The sequence below is a fragment of the Cervus elaphus genome, chromosome 22, assembly GCF_910594005.1.
Source record: "Cervus elaphus chromosome 22, mCerEla1.1, whole genome shotgun sequence".
NCBI classification, from domain to species: domain Eukaryota; kingdom Metazoa; phylum Chordata; class Mammalia; order Artiodactyla; family Cervidae; genus Cervus; species Cervus elaphus.
Window position 1 is genome coordinate 43828689 of NC_057836.1, and position 19120 is coordinate 43847808.

Genomic DNA, 19120 nt, shown 5'->3' on the forward strand with positions numbered 1-19120 from the left:
AATGAAGTGTCACGGGGGCTTATCTCCCAAAGTCATCTGCTCCCGTGCCTCCCTTACAAGGGGAAAGACACAGCTTTAAAGAGCTCCGCGCCCTTGCCAGATTCGATCTTCAACCCTGCCACCACCCCTCCCTGCAGGTGCGGGCCGGCGGCACAGCACGTGCGCTTCGCTCGCGGGCATCCCGGCGCCCAGACCAGGCCAGCCCCGCCCGGCGTGTCGCGCCTCGCCACGTGACCCTGCCCCCTGCCATTGGCCGGGCAGGAGAGGCGGGGCCGCCGCGGAGGCGCGGGCTGGCCGATTGCGGCCTGACTCGGCTGCGGGCTGTCTCCGGAGCGGCTGGGAGGTTCGAGCTCTGTGCGCGCGGTGGGCCGGCGGGCGGGGAGGTGGGAGCTGCGGGCGTGGGCACCGCGCACGCGTAGGGAGCGGCTCCCGGATGCTGCGCGTCTGCAGGAGAGCGGCCTCGCGCGGCTCCGCGGCAGGTGTGCCTGGGCATCCCTGTCACGTGACCGAAGAGGCCGGGGCGCCGGGCGCGGGCGGGGGACACGATCGTGCAGCCCAATCCTCCAGGCTGGAGCCGGGAGCACGGGGACGAGGCCAAAAAGCCGTGACTCTCAAGGGTCTGGCCTCGGGAGGCCCTAGGAGGGTGTTGGGCACCCCAGAAATTAGGGGAAATCGGGGAAGATACCTACCCTTTTATTACCATGTCAGTAAGGAGTCCGGCGCCCCTGGGAAGTAAGGTCCTGAGGAAGATGGAGGGGTTCGGGACTCCTGCAGGGAGCCCAGATCCGAGCTAGAAACGATGCAGTCGGGGCAGTTGACGTCAGAGGTCTTTGGGTTCTGGCTGCACCCTAAATCGCAGTGAGCGCACGGGCAAGCCCTTGCCTCTCTCTAGGCCCCCAGTTCCTGGCTCCCCTCCACCGGCCTCAAGGGGCCTACCGTGGTCCGAGGCCTCACCCTTGTGGTCTGCCGTAGGATGGGCCTCTCCGCCGCCGCCCCGCTGTGGGGCGCCCCGGGGCTGCTCCTGACCATCGCCCTGCACCTGGCTCTCTCCCTGAGCCCTGCCCAGGCCTGGGCGCCCGTGCATCGGGACTACTGCGTCCTGGGCGCCGGGCCCGCAGGCCTGCAGATGGCCTACTTCCTGCAAAGGGCAGGCAGAGACTACATGGTGTTTGAACGCGCCCCGGGGCCGGGCAGCTTCTTCATGCGCTACCCCCGGCACCGCAAGCTCATCAGCATCAACAAGCGGTACACTGGCAAGACCAATGCCGAGTTCAACCTGCGCCACGACTGGAACTCTCTGCTCAGCCACGACCCCCGGCTGCTCTTCAGACACTACTCTGACGCCTACTATCCCGACGCCAGCGACATGGTGCGCTACCTGAGCGACTTTGCAGAGCGGCTGGGGCTTCACGTGCTGTATAACACAACCATTGCCCATGTCACTCTGAACAAGGATCGCGGGGCCTGGAATGGCCATTACTTCATCCTGACCGACCACCGGGGCCAGGCATACCAGTGTAGGTAAGGAACCTGGCTGCAGAGCTCACCTGCTGAAGCTGGGGCCTTTCTGGGAGGAAGAAAACCCATTGGTTGGCCCATATGCATGGGAGAAATGGGAGGAAAAGGGCATTTCAGCCCATCTTTGGTGGTGGTTTAGTCGCTAAGTCATGTCTGACTCTTGCGAGCCCATGGACTGTAGCCCACCAGGCTCCTCTGTCCATGGGATTCTCCAGGCAAGAATACTGGAGTGGGTTGCCATTTCCTTCTCCAGGGGATCTTCCTGACCCAGGGATCAAACCTGGGTCTTCTGCATTGCAGATGCATTCTTTACAGACTGAGTCAACCGGAAAGCCCCCTCCCCATCTTTGCTCCCACTGAAATCCAGTACACAGAGGTTCAGTTCATCTATCATTTCCCAGGTGTTTCCTAGAAATGTGTGTACCCAAAGATATTTGAAAATTCTGACCATTTCTTCCCTCCAGGATTTTTCAGTCTTAAATATTTTCACATTCACTGAAGGGCTCCAACATTGGGTAAAGTATTTAGCATTATCTGAGCTTATGCACCTACAAAACCCTTTTTGTAGCATTTCTCCTAGAACTTGTGTTCCCCAAAATCCATTCTGAGAAATGCTGGCAAGTGTCCAGTAAGTGTTAGCCAGGCTCGGTAGGATTTCAGAATTGAACGAGAGCCAGGCACAACAGGCAGTGCTGCCAGCATTCAGCTTCAGCTTGCTTTGGCTTGGGAGAAAGCTTAATATTGTGTAGACAACCCCAACTCAGAGTTACACATTCTACCGTGCTTGTTTAATCCTCAAAAGGACCCTGTGAAGGAGGTTCACTGATCCCCATTTTATGAATGACAAACTGAGGCTCAGAGAAGTTAAGTCACTTGTGTTCTGTCACACAGCTAATAAGTAGCAGCTGCCACTTGACTGCACTTGTCTTTCTGACTCTGAAGCCTCTGACTCTAACGCCCCACCAGACTGACTCCCCCTTCCTGGTTGTCAGCCTAGCACCTAGCCCCAGGCAGGTGCTTCATCACAGTTCATCTTCTCAAGCCTTTTGCCCGAGGCCCAGCCTTATTCCTTGTTACAGCCTAGGGAGTGGGGTCAGTTTGGACCCTCGCATCTTAGGACTTCAAAGTGCTATAGTATAGGGGAGTCAGATGTATGCCAGTGGACAGCTCAGGAAACAAGGGGGGATGGGGGCTGCCCAGGCCCTTTCTACAGAACACCTGTTCCTGTTTTTGAAACTATCTTGTTATCCACTCTTGCCTCTGCAGGCCAGCAGGGTCCAGCTCCTGGCTTGCCCACCACAAGATTGTAATCCCCATCAGCAGAAAGAGCAGGACTCTGAAATTAGGCTGGGCTGTGGTCAGAGTCTAGCTCTGCTATCTGAGGAGCTATGGAGGCCATGGGCCCACCGGGAGTCGGCATTCCTCACCTGTAACACAGGCCAAATAATACCGACGCAGGCCTGCTTTGAGCAGTGAGATGAGTCACAAAGTAGTTAGTACAGGGACTGGTACAGAATCACTGCTCAGCAGATCCTGCATCTGCCAGGGAAGTAAGAAAGGGGAAAGCAGAGTGCCTAGTTTCATTTTCATGGTGGTACTTGGTATGGCTGCTGTGTTCAAAATTAAGTGAATTATTGTTTCTTATGGTGTCACCCTCTCTAGAGTCAGAAAGTAAAACTGATTCTCACGTTTGGTATAATCCCAGAAAGGTGAAAAGCAAACTATACCCAGTGGATCATTCAGTGAGGGGGCTGAGGTAAAGTGTCAGATATGCTGGGACAGGTCAGGAAGTAGGCAGAGGAATGAAGGACCTGCTTTCCTTTAGGACCTAGCAGCCTGGGTGGGGCCGGCGAGCCAGGCGGCAGGTCCAAAGAGGGATTTTTTACTTAGTGCTCTCATAGCTGAGAGGCTAAGCCATCCTCCCTCTGTCCCCCACCTGCAGCGTCCTTCTCGTGGCCACCGGCTTGTCGGTGCCCAACCAGGTGGACTTCCCTGGCTCCGAATATGCGGATGGTTATGAGTCCGTGTCCGTGGATCCCAAGGACTTCGTGGGTCAGAACGTGCTGATCCTGGGCCGGGGGAACTCGGCCTTTGAGACAGCAGAGAACATCTTCAGTGTCACCAACTTTATCCATATGCTGAGCCGCTCCCGGGTCCGGCTCTCCTGGGCCACCCACTACGTCGGAGACCTCAGGTATGCTGGGAGGTGTCATGTGTGCCGCCCTGGCCCCCGCCTGACTAAGCCCCCCTGCCCCCGAGTCTCCCTCACCTAGCACAGACCCTTCTCTCTCTCTCCTGACCTTCCCTTGGGGCCCCAGGGCCATCAACAATGGCCTGCTGGACACCTACCAGCTGAAGTCCCTGGACGGGTTGCTCGAGTCCGACCTGACAGACTTGGCCATCGTGAAGGACCACCAGGGCAAGTTCCACATCACTCTGAAGCTCTTCATGGAGGCAGGCAACCAGAGTTCTGACGCCATCCCCCTCCCCCAGGACGACAATGACAACTTTGCCATGCGCGTGGCCTATGACCGGGTCATCCGCTGCCTGGGCTGGAAGTTTGACTTCTCCATTTTCAGCAAGTGAGTCCAAATGGAGGGGAGGAACTCGATCTCTCAGCAAAGCCGTCTGGTCCAGGCCCCGGGTGGACAAGGAGACACCGGAGGCCCTGAACCGATCTTCCTGTCCTGTCAAGTCACACAGGGACCCAAGCCCAGACGCCAGTCAGGCTTGAGTCCTGGGTGTGTCCCTGCCCCACCACATCTTTACCCTGAAGGTCAGTTATTCTGTGTTCAATGGACATGATCATACCTGCCTTCTAGGGTTGGGGTGTGATTTAAACTAGCTCAGTGCCAGAACTGTAAAAAGTGTTTCATGCACAGCAGTGATTTTAATTCACAACCCTCTCCACTCACAGGTCACTCCGACTCTCTTCAGGGAGTGAACTCAGCAAGAAGTACCCCCTGGTCAGAGCCAGCTATGAATCCAAAGGGAGCCGGGGCCTCTTCATCCTGGGGACTGCCAGCCATTCAGTGGATTACCGGAAATCTGCTGGGGGTTTCATCCATGGATTCCGATACACAGGTGAGCCTGGCAGAGAGGGCTGCTGTCCCTAGACAGAACCATCCCTAGGGTTTGCAAATACATGCCTTATTTGCTTAGAGCAGTCTTAAAGGGATTGCTTATCAGCAGTTGATTGTCATAAATTCCCATCTGGGGCAGACAGCAGTGGGTTTTCATGGTCTGAGGATATGTCTAGAGCAGGGGTTCCCAACCCCTGGGCTATGGACCGGAACCAGGCCGCACGGCAGGAGGTGAGTGGCTGGTGAGCGAGCAAAGCTTCATGTATATTTATAGGAGCTCTCCATCGCTCACAGTGCTGCCTGAGCTCCGCCTTCTGTCAGATCAGTGGTGGCATTAGATTCTCATAGGAGCGCAAACCCTACTGTGAACTGTGAGTGCGAGGGATCTAGGTTGTGTGCTTCTTATAAGAATCATCCCCAAACCACCCACCCCGCCCTGAGTCTATAGAAAAGTTGTCTTCCACAAAACCAGTCCCTGGTGCCAAAAAGGTTGGGGACCACTGGTCTAGAGAAGTCCCAGATAAGGTGTAACCTGGGGGTGCATGCTCCATGCGTCAGCCCTGTGTGGGTGAAGTACCTACATTGGCAGTAATGCTGAGCTTGGGGACAGCTCACCTTGGGGAACGGCTGGGTGGTCTCAGACTGTGAGGCTCCCTAAGCTCCCTAAGCCTGTTGGCCCTCCCCTGACATCGGAGAGGTAAATGAGGTGGACTTTCTTCCCCGTGGGGCCATGGTAAGGACTAAATAAGGTAATTCCTGGAGGCAGTGCACCTGGGAAGCGTTATGTACACATAAACTTTGGGTACCAACAAATTTCATTAAAAATGGCACCTAGATTATATCAGCTCTTTTTTTAAAATTCTTGGTACCAACGGTGCCAGTTTTCTGCACTCTGGGTAGCCCACTGGATGGGTGCTTTATCGCATGACGAGTGTTAACATGGGCCAGTTAATTTGACCATAAAAACACCGTAAGTGTCCTTCTTCCTGATGTTTCTGTATCTAATTTGATGCCTCACTTGCCTTGATGCTAGTTTCTGCATTTCACTCTCTTTCCAGTTTGGCATGGAAAGATAATCATGTTTTGCTGCTGATTTACAGATGATATATTTTATACCCTGTGCATGCTGTTGGGGAAGAAAACCAAGGAGAGAGTGTTCGCTGTCTGTTTACCGAAATATTTGCAGACCGCACACACACACACACACACACACACACAGAATAGGAAGAGTCTCTCTCTCCAGCTGTGTCCCCAGCAGGAAACCCTCCTCACACTCTATGCACGTCACCCTCCCCATACCCGCTGTCCTGGCAGGTCCTGCCCCTTCTCTCTTGCCTCCCCCATCCCCTGATCTTTCTCCAGATCACTTTCCTCTTTTTTTTTGACTGTGCTGGGTCTTTTTGACTGTGTGGGCTTTTCTCTAGTTGCAGCGAGCAGGGGCTACTCCTCTGGTTGCCGTGTGTATCTTCTCATTGTGGTGGCTTGTCTTGTTGCAGAGCACAGACTCTAGGGTGCCTGGGCTCTAGAGCACAGGCTCAATAGTTATGGCACACATGATTAGTTGTTCCGAGGCATGTGGGATCTTCCCAGACCAGGGATCAAACCCGTGCCTCCTGCATTGGCAGGTGGGTTCTTTACCACTGACCCACCTGGGAAGCCCCACCTATCTCACATTCTTAATCCTCCCAACAGCCCCGTAAGACAGATCTTGTTATTTCAGTTCCCTTTTTCATAGAAGGAAATGGGGGCACAGAGAACCTAAGTCACTTACCCGAAGTCACCAAGCCAATGGAAAACAGAGGTGGCATTTGAATCCACACCTGTGTGACTCAAAGGCTCCCAGCTAACCATTGAGTTTCAGGCAAATGGGAAACACTTCTGGGTGGACAGGCCACTGAGACCTGTGGTCCCTGTTCCTGGCTGAGGACCTGCCTAGGGGGAGGGGCAGTGCAGCTGTACACGGTACATCCTGCCCGACCTTGCTCATCATTCAGCTGAGAAACAGCTTGTCCCAAGGGAGACAAGTAGAAAACAGCAAGGCAGAGGAAAGCCACAGAACACAAGAGATGGTAGCTGTGGAAGGTAGGGCCTGCTGGGAACCCTGCCCCTCCCTTCCCCCATCACTCCATCCCAGCCTCGCTTGCCTGACTTGGGGCCCCTTTGTCTCTCCTGACTGGTCTTCCTGCCACTGGTCTCTCTGGCTTCCCATCCAGACACTCTGATGCCCACCAAAACACTGTTATTTGAACAAAAAACCTTCCAGGGGCTCCCTAGCCAGGTCCTCGGTATGGTGTCCAGAGCTTCATACAGGCCAGGACCAGCTCACCTGCCCAGCCTGGCCCTCGCCTCCTTTTCAGAATGCGCCCATTTCTCTCAAGGTTTTATGTCTTTGCACCTGTGCTCCTTTTGTCAGGCCCCCTACCCCATCCCCCTAGCTGTGTAATTACTCAGCCTTTCACAAAACTCAGCCTAACCTCGTTTCCTCCAGAGAACCAGGTTTCTGTCTGTCTGTCTCATGAGGCTGAACATCCTTTCCTGTGACCGCTGGCAGACCGAGCCTCTTGTCACGTGAATTGTCTGTGTCTTTGCCATTATTGGATTGGGGTGTTGTGTTGATTCATTTCGAGGAGGCAGGCAGTTGTGTGGGGTGTCCCAGTGTCACAGCTGTGTAAGGGCAGCCCCAGGTCCACAGAAGATGTTCCCTGTTGTTGGAGATAACTGTTTCTTCTCTATCCTTCCAGAAATATACAGAGTATCTCAAAGTAGAACTGAGATTGGATTTTGGCTGTGACGGAGAGGGAGCCATCGAAAGGTTCTCCATCTGGGAGTCTCTGACAGATGTGGGGGCTATGGCGAGAGGAGAGGTTGCAGAGGAAGGCTCTGGGCCTGGTGTGGACACGTCACAGTGAGGTGACAGTGGCAGGACTTTTACATGCAGGAGGCCTAAAGCAGAAACAGGCAGTCTCCGGCCTGGGGGCCAAATCTAGCCACGCCCATTCATTTTGCGGTCCTCTATGGCTGCTATCCCACCAGAGCATAAACTGAGTCACCTGATAGACACCACTAAAGCCAGAAACACTTCCCCTCCAGCCCTTCTCAGAAAACCTGTACGACCCTCCCCTAAACTCATCTTCTCAGAGCCATGCACACGAGGATGTCCCGGGTGCAGAGCTGATGGGGACGCTGCGTCCTCCCAGAGGTGAAAGATAACATCTTAAGGGCAGCTTGCCGTTCTCCCTCTGGCCGTTTCAGTGCGTGCCGTCCACCGGCTGCTGGAGCAGCGCCACCACGGTGTGGCCTGGCCCTCCACCGAGCACCCCATCACACACCTGGCCAGTGCCATCATCCGGCGCATCAACGAGGCCTCTGGGCTCTACCAGATGTTCAGTGTGCTGGCCGACGTGGTCCTGCTAAAGGAGTGAGTCTTCCTCCCCGTCTCCTGCCCTCATCCCCACCAGCCTACCCCCCCAACCCCGTCTTGCTCTTCTTTTCCTGTTGCATGTGTGGAACAGCCCAGTGGTTCCTTCCTAAGATGGAGAAGGCTGGAGACTGGGTTGGCAGAGAGGGAGGGGACTCGGCTCTTCTGGGGAAAATCAACACCACAAGCTCTACTGACAGACAGATTGACAGACGTGGGTATGACGGCAGCTTTGCCACTTTCCACCAGTGTGATCTGGGGCAAGTTAGTTAGCCTCTCTGAGCCTTTCACTCATCTGCAAAATGGAGCTAATAACATCGACCTTGCAGGGCTGTAGGAAGGAGTAAAGGTAACTGGTGGAAAGCATCTGGCAGTAAACACAGAAGCAGTGGCCTGCAACCATGACAGGTGACCACCTGTGGGGATTTACGAGCTCTCTGGGCCAGCCTTATCAATGAAATGATAAGCAGCGGATCACAGAGGTCACTGCCTTAGAAGGAAACCATCGGGAGCAGGGAAGGGAGCAGGGCTGGGTGGGGTGGTCTGAAAAGGACAGGTCGCAGGTGAGAAGCCACAGAAGGAACAGCCTGGTCCAAAGCCAGTGGGTGCAGCAGCACACCAGGTTGAGGGACATGCAGGAAACTCAAAGGTGCTTGGAGCAGAACCTCCCTCATCACCCTTGACTCCTGTCTCTCACACCCACTCATCACACACACACCACCCATAGATTCTGTCCACTCTACCTTCCAACTGTGTTTAGAACCTGCCTGCCTCTCAGTAGCCCCATTGCTGCCACCTTGGTCTGGACCCCAGAGCATCCCCCTCCTGCACTGATAGAGCAGCCCCTCGCCTTGGCCCCTGTGGTCTGCTCTCAACACGGTGGGCCGGAATGATTCTTTTAAAACTTGAGTCACTCAGAATTCACCCTTTCAATACCCTCTGAGGGCCCTCAACCCCCCCTTTCCGGGCCTGGAGACTTTGCCATGGTGGCACACATGGCCTGCCTTGACCTGCCCCTCGCTCCACTGGGGCCCCACGGGCCTCCTTCCTGTCTCTGGAACATGCCTTCAGTCCCTCGTAGGGCTTCTCTGTCACTGTCTCAGCCTGGCTCACCCTTTCCCCAGATACCCATTCAGGTTCCTCCAGGCTTTCTGACACCTGTAGGTCTAGGCTCTAGTATTATTCAGGTGAGATGCTCGGATCTGATCAGAGTCTGTATGCTGTTTGATGGCTGCTTCTAGGAAGGCGAGGTGGCGTGTGCGCACCACCCACATGCACACACATGCTCCTGTCACCTCTGCCGAAGGACCCAGGGTCTCACCCCCGTCATGTGCCCCTGTCCCCAGGAACGCCACCATCTTTGAGTATCTGGAGGAGTTCCCCATGCAGATGCTGGCGCAGCTGGAGACAATCACGGGAAAGAGGGCGAGGCATGGGCTCTTCGTCATCAACATGGAGTATGGCCGGAACTACTCTGGGCCCGACAAGGACGTCTTCTTTTCTGACCGCTCTGTGGGGCACATGGAAGACGCCTGGCTGTCCAACTTCCTCCATCCTGTCATCTACTACTACAGGCACCTCCCCACCGGTGAGCTGGGGCCCTCCTCAGACCCCAGCACCATTGGGCCTTCATGCGGTACCCTCAGCTGATGAAAGGGGGAACACTGGGGGCCCTGCCCAGAGCCTCAGTGGAGCAAGCGGTCTATGAATGATAAATGCTGTTCCCAGATTCTGGCCCACAGCAGGCCACACTTGGAGTGCTGTGGTCGCCTCCAGTAGTAAGAGGGGTAGTGTCGTCGCTGTGTCCAGAGAAGGCTGGCCTTGCAGTGAGGCAGGGGACGGAGGGTGGTCTGGAGATCGACTCTAGGAGGAACAGCGAAGGGACGGGAGCAGGTCAGCACAGGAAGGGAGCAGGAGAGCTGGGCGCTGTTCCCAGGGCCGTCCTTCCCTCGCTGTGACCTTGCACCATTACGTAACCCCTCTGAGCCTCAGCTTGCTCGTGTGTGAAATGGGGTGGCAGTGACACCTTCCGTGTAAGAGGAGAATGGACGAAGTAACACAGAATGCCAGCACAGTGCCCTGTACAGACTGGTTACCGGCAGATGGCCAACCTGGGGAACACGACTCCTGCCTCTGAACTGGAAGACATGTCACCTGGAAGAGGATGATCTAAAATTAGGGGTCGCTCCAGAGGGCAGAGGTAGTGTCAGCGGGTAGAAGTGACAGGAACTCAGGTTCACACTCGTAAGCAGCAGCTCATCCTGAAAGCTGCCGAGGCTGGGACAGGCCCCCTCGCAGTTTCCTGGTATGGGAATGGTCATGGCTGGGTGTCCTGTGATGGGGACACACAGAAGGGCACCCCACCAGATAGGAAACTGGACTAGAGGGGCCCTAAGACCCCTTGGAGGCAGGACCCAGAGTCCACTCACAGAAAGACCAGTTTCAAAGCAGCTGCAGCAGACCTCAGTCCATGCAAGTCTTAGAAGCAAACCAAGTTCAAGGGACTGGTCTCAGTTCCTCCCCCTGACAGCACAGGAGTGAGTCTGGCCTAGTCCCTCTCCTTCACATCAGCCTTTCAGACATTTGGAAGGACAGCTGAACCAGCTGACCAGAGAGGTGTCAGGAAGGCCGAGCAGAAGAGGACGGGGGGGCGGGGGGGGCGGCACCCAGGCTGCAGCTCTGGGAAGGACTCTGAAGTGGTGCCCTCTCCTCCCCACAGAGCAGGAGGTGAGGTTCCGCCCAGCGGGCTGGCCGCTCCCGCGGCCCTCAGCCCTCCACCACGTCGTGGAAGATTTCCTGACGGACTGGACGGCCCCGGTGGGGCACATCCTGCCCCTGAGGCGCTTCCTGGAGAACTGTTTGGACACCGATCTGCGAAGCTTCTATGCAGGTAGGTTAGGTTCCCAGGAGGACAGAGGGGCTGAGCTGGAGGGTGAAGACGACCAGGTAGATCAGTGCCCTGTGGAACTTTCAGACACACGTCTGGAAACCCACACCCGAGGCCTCGACGTTCACAGAAAGCCCTCCCAGCATGGCACACCTGCGCACACTAGCGCTTCCCAGGTAGCACTAGCGGTAAAGAGCCCACCTGCCTACGCAGGAGACGTAAGAGACGCGGGTTCGATCCCTGGGTCTGGAAGATCTCCTGGAGGAGGAAATGGCAACCCACTCCCATATTCTCACCTGGAAAATTCCAAGGACAGAGGAGCCTGGCGGGCTGCAGTCCATGGGGTCGCAAAGAGTTGGACACGGCTGAAGCGACTTAGCGTGCATGCATGCAGACACTGAGTAAAATGTCTTCTTTAAAGTACTTACAGAAAAATACGGGACCCACCCCCCCCAGAAGCCAGACACTAAGAAAAGCACAGAACACATACTAGAGAAGGTGATACCCGCTGGCCATTGGGGGTCTAGAGCCTGCATAACTAACCAGCACATGGGGATGGAAAGGCGAGGCGGGAACGGGGTAGGAGGTCTGTATGTGCGTACTTAGTCGCTCACTTGGGTCTGACTCTTCTACAACCCCATGGACTGTAGCCCGCCAGGCTCCTCTGTCCATAGGATTTTCCAGGCAAGAATACCGGAGTGAGCTGCCATTTCCTTCTCCAGGGGATCTTCCCAACCCAGGTATCAAACCCGCGTCTCCTGTGTCTCCTGCATTGACAGGCGGGTTCTTTACCACTAGCACCCTAAGGGAAGCCCTAAGAGGTCTGTACAGAAAACAAATAAAGCCAGGGTCTCAGTGGGTAAGCTAGAAGCCAGAAAGCACTCCCAGGAGAGACAGAGGAGATGCAGGATTTTTGGCTCTGTGTAGTGTGGGGAGAAAAACCTCCCTTGAGAATTTCCATCCACTAGGCCTCATTTGTAGGAGTTTGGGCCAAAGTTCACACTGTCATCTTGGTGCAGAAATCACAGGCATCAGTTCGAGTCTTCTGTGAGGAAATAGACTTTAAAGCCAGACCTCGAAGAATTCCCACAGATGAAAGTTCTCTGGAACATGAACTCCCAAGCAGAAACCACTAACACACAGGAACTCAAATGACCATGCAGGAGTGTCAACAGAAACAACACTGTTGAATTAAACCTACAGGGAATATATGAATTGGAGTGGTCAGAGAGAAGATGTAAAGTATGTATAAACTCTGTGAATAAATAAAAAAGGGTTTACTAAAAATAGAAGGAAAGGATATTGAATGGGCAATTTTGAGAAAGGTCCAAGTAGAACTTCTGGAAATAAAAGTATCAGTTTGTAATTAGAAACTCAGTATCAAGGTTAGTAGCACATTAGACATAGATGAAGGGAAAATTGGTGAACTGGAAGACAGCTCTGATAGTCGAACCCAAAGAGGGACTTGGGAAGAGAAGTCTCATGATTCAGAGGCAGAACTGACCGAAACAAGCCAGATTTTTGTCTTTTTTTTTAACTCTCTGAATTACTAGGATAGCCACTTTTTTTTTCTGTTTAGCAAATATCTGTTGAAACAGTGGTTGCATATCAGGCACTATTCGTATCAGACCAAGTTAGAGATCGTCAGTCCTTGGCCTACAGGTCAGAGAGCAGGAGTCCTTCAGCTCACCTTGAAATAAAAAATGTACGTACCAAGGGAGATGGCTTAAAACAGTACTTGAAGTTAACAGTCTAAACATATGTAGACGCTCCAGCAGGGGTAATTCAGACAGCAGAGCTAAAGCAGCTTTGAAGTACTAGCATCCTGCAGACATCAGCTCTGACTGTATGCTTCCATAGGAAATTGTGCATTGAAGGTCTAGAGACCTCAGCTGCAAAATGCCTACCTATTTCTTGAGGTTTCTGGAGTACAGAGATACTGGTACCTTTTAGGGGGTGTATTCCGGCCCTGAGTCATGGGTCCCACCAGTCCATCACCACAGGCCCTTTGAGTCTCCTGGCTCCTATCTCCTAGATATACTCAACAGTACAAGTCACCAGGTGTCACTGCCTTGAACTTGCAAGACTCCCCCAACGAAGGGCTAGCTGGCAGAGGTGGGCTTCCCCTCCATCCCTTTAACAGATGTGCAGCTGCTAGTTCTGGCCCCAGATCTGCTGGGCTTCTCTGCCCCCTGGCCCTGCAGAAGGGGTGACATATGTCATTGGAGGGGTTGCTTGCCAAAAGGCTGCCTCACTGGCCCCCCTCCATCCTCTCCCATGTCTGCTGTCTTCCCTGTTCAGAGAGGGTGGTTGTGGCCCATTCTGCCAAGGGCCCTCTGTACTGGAAGTCAGAGAGAAGGTGGGAAATACCGTTCCTGTAGCACTCCCAGCCTGATCACTCGTGTGAGCCTTATAGCACCCTTTATAATGTGCCTGTTTACTGAGACAGGAGGTCAGGATGGTTCTCTGACACACCATCTTCCCATCCTGTCTCTAAAGCCCTCAGAAGCCTGAGCCCACATCTGTTTAATCCTTTGCTTTTTTTTTTTTTAATTTAAAAATAATTTTTATTTATTTTTGGCTGCACTGGGTCTTTGCTGTGCATTGGCTTCTCACTGCGGGAGCTTCGCTTGTCACAGAGCACAGGCTCTAGGCACCCGGGTTTCGGTAGATCCCAGCCCCCAGGGTGGCCCCTGGAACAGAAGGCGGAGGGGCTGCTCCTGAGTGGGTGAGCTCCCCCCTCCCCCGCCAGTGGCTCCACACACAGCAGCATGCAGGCCCCTATCTCTGGGAGCTGGGCCATCTCTTTGGTTTGGTTTCCTTTGGAGCTTTTTTCCCCCATAATGTCAAGGCGGCTCCTAGTCTTAGAACTTCAGGGAAGGATGGGGTCCACGGCTACCCAGGTCAGACATGAGATACCCAGAACAGGCGGCCCCCAGGCTCAGGGGCTGGAGGGAAGCAGTGAGGCCACTGGGGCATCAGCAGCCCCTCCCCTTGGACCTGTCCCCACAGCTCTCAGCCCATCTCCTTTTACTTTTGTGCAGAGTCCTGTTTCCTGTTCGCCCTAACACACCAGAAGCTCCCGCCCTTTTGCCAGCAGGGCTACCTGAGAACGCAGGGTCTCGTGGGAACTGAGAGCCTCCGTCAGCACGGCGTGGAGAGCGGGCTCCTGTGGGACTCTGCCATCATGGGCCAGCGCCAGGGGGCCAGCGAGCAGCAGCCTGGCGACCGCGGGCCAGGAGGGCACCCTCTGGCTCCGGGGCCTCCGGTCTCACCTTTCAACAGCAACAAGGAGGAGCTCTGATGGGCGGCTGCTCCCACTAGGGTCACAGTCAGCCTTCCTCTTCCCCACAGTTTCGTGCTCCCACGTGATTGCCAAAGACCCCCCTCAGATCATCGCGGCGACCACACCAAAGCCACATGGAGGGCACAGACGGGCTGAAGGGTGGCCACGCGGTGGTCTCCCCTCCTGTTTGGTTCAGGGATTTCTGGGAAGAGGGGTCCAGGGACAGCATCTTCTGCCAGATGGAAGGGAGCCGCCTTCCACGCCAGACTTGTCTGCAAGCCAGCCACCATGAGCACCAGGCTGGCCTCAGCTCCGTCCCCATCAAGTGCCCAGTGTTCCTCTTCCGAGGGCCCTGGATTCCGCCTACCCGTGGAGCGCTTCACAAGTGCAATCCACCCTCATCTTCATACAGGTTGTAGCAGGCACTTTAAGACAAACGCTCTAAGGTCCTCCGCCAAGTGGGGCAGGTGGGGCCGTTACCCCCTGATGGAAACACCAGCTGAGGAAGGTCAGGTGATCCCAGGGGTCCCAGCAAAGAGTCTGCGAAGCCCTAAGGCCCGCCCTGCTTCACCATACTGCCTCTCCCCGCCCCATCTCTGCTTTCAGAATCCCAGTCGGGGCAGAGAGAGGACAGCTCCCTGTAGGCCGTCTTATCTACGCGGGTCTCTGCCAAGCTGCTCTCTCCCCAGGACCGCCCTCCCTGACTTGCCTTCCCGCTCTGTGTTCTCCTCTCTCTCATCCTACTCCCCTGCCCTCTGGCATTCCGAACAGCGCCTCCTCGCCTCTGCCCTGCCAGATCAGGCTTTGTGAAATGGTCCCCATGCTGGCTATCAGTGGGGATCCTCTTGGAGGGGATTCACCCCACTGTTCCATACAGAGCCCAGCTCAGCATGGGCAAGAAATCATCTATAAATGAGTTTGTAAGATAACGATGATGAATGTAGTTTCTGGTTCCCTGAGCTGTTCTGGCTTTTTTATTGTCCCTCCTCACCAGGAATCTGTCCCTTCTTACTCTCTCATCAGGTATTTGAGTCCCATTGATGAGTAAGCCATGGGAAAGCATTTGTACAGAAAATAATCATGGTGGTTTCCTCAAAAGCCCGGGATCACAGGTGATAGCTTTCTCACTGGTTCTTACCAGTAAGTCCTTCATGTGTCCACTCAGAATGGTAGGGACACAAACTTTCCAGATCCACTGCCCTTTACTTGGAACAGCTTCTTCATGACGGCCAGGTCCAAAATCCCTTACCTCCAGCACCACTGTCTGTGCTCCAGGTGTTTGCAGTCACAACATTGAGACTCCAAAAGCCTGAGCCTGTCAGGGAGGAGGTGTTTACCCCATGGCAAGACGTGGCATAGTTTACAGAGAGCTGAAACTTCTCAGTGAAGGGTCTCTCCCTAATCCCAGGCTGTTGAATTTGCTGTATTTCATACTGTTTACAGGGTAAACCAAAATTAGGTCCCATTAGTCCACCCTTCCTTTTCCTAAACTTTTTTAAAAAAATAAATCTTTTGGGATTTCTAGTGGTCCAGTGGTTAAGACTCCACACTTCCAATGCAGGAGGTGTGAGGGTTCAATCCCTGGTTGGGGAACTAAGATCCTACATGCCTCTTGGCATGGCCAAAAAATAAAATTAAAAAAAAAAAAAACAAGTATGAAAATAAATAATTAGGACTGTATCCATATTATCAAATCCTGTTACACACATCTTGCCTACCCAGTTACTAAAGGCTGGCTGAGCCCCCGGTTCGAGGTGCTGTAACGAATAGTTGACTGACGCCTAAGTATGTGACATCTGCTGCTCTTCCTGTCATGTGCCAAGTTCTTAATTCCATCAAAATATCACCAGCCTTATTTGTGTTTAATAAGACATGGTTCAGCTCTTACTCAGCCAATGAGACACAAATTCCCTGGTATTTTTCCTGTAAATTAATAGTTGGCTTCAGAGAACTACTTTTTCCTATGAAGATCATTGCTGCAGTGGCTGGAGTCCTGTCTACATCTTGCTTGCTTCTAGCAAACCACCCTCCCCAGCCTCCAGGGCCTTTTTTGTAAATCCTTGCCCCTGAGTGCCCGTTGCCTTAGGCCTGTCATCTTTGCTGTCTGCTATCTTCCTCTTGTGTTGTATGGACTCACGTGTCCTACTTCTTTGCCTCAGTTTCTTTCCTTGTCAAGTTTAGACAGCTGTCTAGCAGATCTTGTTTCCAGCCAGATCAAGTCCTTCTAGCTAAGGCCTGACTTCATCCATTCATTCTTTTTGAAAATATTATAAAGTTACACATGCAAAACAGACAAATCAGTGAAACAATAAGCCAGAAGTAGAGCCTGCTCTAAGATGGAGGTGTTTTTTAAAGGGAATCACAAACCAGTGGAAAAGATTGTACAGGATTGTACAATAAGTGATGTTAGACTGGAACTTTCCTGGTGGTCCAGTGGTTAAGACTGAGTTCCCAATGCAGGGGGTACAGGTTCAATCCCTGCTCAGGAAACTAAGATCTCGCATGCCCTGGGCATGGCCAAAATTAAGTAAATAAAAATGATGTTGGACCAATGGGTTACTAACTTGGGAAAGAAAATCAATCTCATTTAGACCCCTATTTCATATTATACTTCAACATTAATTTCAGGTTAATTTTTCAAAGCCCTATAAAAACTAGAGGTGAAGAGGAGGTACTACAATAAAAGAATGAACTTTCCAAGTTTAGAACCAATAGAGTAATTCCCCAGGGGAAAAGGTTTAACATTTCTAGGTACAACCATCCTGCCTGACTAATATGCCTATTTTAAAGAAAATGATTATTAAAAGGCAAAAAGCATGGGCAAAAAATAATTATGGCAGAAAACAACATACATAAAAATAAATAATAAGCAAATTATCTTTTATATTAAGAACAATGAAATGAGAAAAATGGAGAATAGTTACGTAAACTATGACACATTCAGCCCATGAATATTAAACAGCCCTCAAAAACTCTAAAAAGTGGTAAAAGACTACATAATATTGATACAAGTACATCTGTGACAAAATTAAGTGAAAAGAATCAGGATATGAAAGTGTAGTTCCAACTGCTTGTAACTATATAAAAATAGAAAAACCATATACAAGGGAAACTGGAGGTATTAGGTTTGCAGAGTTTGTTTTTTTTTTTTTTCTTTTTCCTTTTTCCTCTTTTGCCCAAATTTGGGTTTATACTCCATGGTGAAATAAATTCATTTATTTTTAAAAATCGTCTCTGTCTCTGGACTGTGAAGTCGCTGGGGGCAGGAGGGGCGGGGAGCCCTTGGCAGGGCGTGCGCTCTGCCCCCTGGTCCAGGTGGTGCCACTGATGTCATCTGTTGGCCCCAGCTGAGAAGACACTGCCTCGGTGTCGGAGGAGAAAATGTGCTCTGTCTAGGGAAGGGAACTTTAAAAGTGGTGTGTGCTCCTCTCCTAGACTCTCTGGACCAACAGACCCAGCTGGACAACACCAGTCTCTGGAAGAATCTTCCCTCCCAAGTGACAAGAAAATGAATGTAATCTCAGGCTTAATATGAGCCCCAAATTTCTTTTGTGTGATAAAAATGGGGTGTCCCTAAAGCCTTCCTGGAAATCAACTCACCAAGAAATGAATTTGTCTGCTAAGCTCATCATAACACCTAATCATTCACTGAGTATTTACTATATGCCCAGAACTGGTGTGGTGATTTTAAAGGTATGTCCACAAATTCTTGGATACTTCTCCCCCAAAGAGGTAGAGCTTAATCCCTCCTGTTGGATGTGGGTTGGACTTAGTGATTCATTTCTAGCAAATAAAATACAGCAGAAGTGACAAGATGTCATTCAAGATTAGGGTATAAAAAAGACTGTGGCATTCATCTACCAAGAAACTGCTTTCTGTCTGTCTCTAGGAGTTCCTCGCTCTGGGAGAGGCCACCTGTCATGTTGAATTTGAAAGGACATCCAGTGTGAAGCGGCCCATGTGGCAAGGAACCGAGCTCTGCCCACAGCCATACGAGTGAGCCTGGAAGCACACTGTATCCCAGTCCTACCTTTGGATGACCACAGCTCTGGCCAGCAACTCACACACAGCCTCATGAGAGACCCTGAACCAGAACCACCCCGCCAGAATCAGGAAGTAACACATGCATGAAATAGCTTGCTATATTAATTATCACCACAACCCTAAGAGGTACTAGATGTCACTCTTCCCATTTTACAGATGAGGAACCTGAGGCCAAAGCCCATTACACAGCAAGTCAGTGATGCGGTGTTTCAAAAATCCACCTCCTCTGAGCCATCCTCTAAATATTAAACCATTAAAGCAACCATCTCCTTATCACTGTCCCTATGGCAGAAAGTGAAGAGGAACTAAAAAGCCTCTTGATGAAAGTGAAAGAGGCGATTGAAAAAGTTGGCTTAAGGCTTAATATTCAGAAAACTAAGATCATGGCATCTGGTCCCATCACCTCATGGGAAATAGATGGGGAGACAGTGGAAACAGTGTCAGACTTTATTTTTTGGGGCTCCAAAATCACTGCAGATGGTGATTGCAGCCATGAAATTAAAAGATGCTTACTCCTTGGAAGCAAAGTTATGACCAACCTAGATAGCATATTAAAAAGCAGAGACATTACTTTGCCAACAAAGGTCCGTCTGGTCAAGGCTATGGTTTTTCCAGTGGTCATGTATGGATGTGAGAGTTGGACTGTGAAGAAAGCTGAGCGCTGAAAAATTGATGCTTTTGAACTGTGGTGTTGGAGAAGACTCTTGAGAGTCCCTTGGACTACAAGGAGATCCAACCAGTCCATCCTAAAGGAGATCAGTCCTGGTGTTCATTGGAAGGACTGATGCTGAAGCTGAAACTCTAATACTTTGGCCACCTCATGCGAAGAGTTGACTCACTGGAAAAGACCCTGATGCTGGGAGGGATTGGGGGCAGGAGGAGAA

At 52.3% G+C, this 19120-nt stretch overlaps 1 protein-coding gene across 1 annotated transcript; it reads left to right on the forward strand.

The window, feature by feature from the left end:
• Positions 1–271: 271 nt before the first annotated feature.
• Positions 272–16609, forward strand: FOXRED2 (FAD dependent oxidoreductase domain containing 2). The gene is made up of 9 exons (XM_043882299.1): positions 272–343; positions 973–1521; positions 3461–3712; positions 3837–4100; positions 4436–4602; positions 7854–8019; positions 9366–9607; positions 10739–10909; positions 13951–16609. The coding sequence occupies exons 2-9, from the start codon at positions 974–976 to the stop codon at positions 14208–14210; spliced, it is 2070 nt and encodes a 689-aa protein (XP_043738234.1). The 5' UTR covers positions 272–343; position 973; the 3' UTR covers positions 14211–16609.
• Positions 16610–19120: the final 2511 nt, after the last annotated feature.

Excerpts from the sequence above, each read along its gene's own strand:
- FOXRED2 (XM_043882299.1), top strand. The coding sequence starts at position 974 with ATGGGCCTCTCCGCCGCCGCCCCGCTGTGGGGCGCCCCGGGGCTGCTC. Across the intron at positions 4,101-4,435 it reads GACTTCTCCATTTTCAGCAA|GTCACTCCGACTCTCTTCAG; the intron begins GTGAGTCCAAAT and ends CTCCACTCACAG. Across the intron at positions 10,910-13,950 it reads TCTGCGAAGCTTCTATGCAG|AGTCCTGTTTCCTGTTCGCC; the intron begins GTAGGTTAGGTT and ends ACTTTTGTGCAG.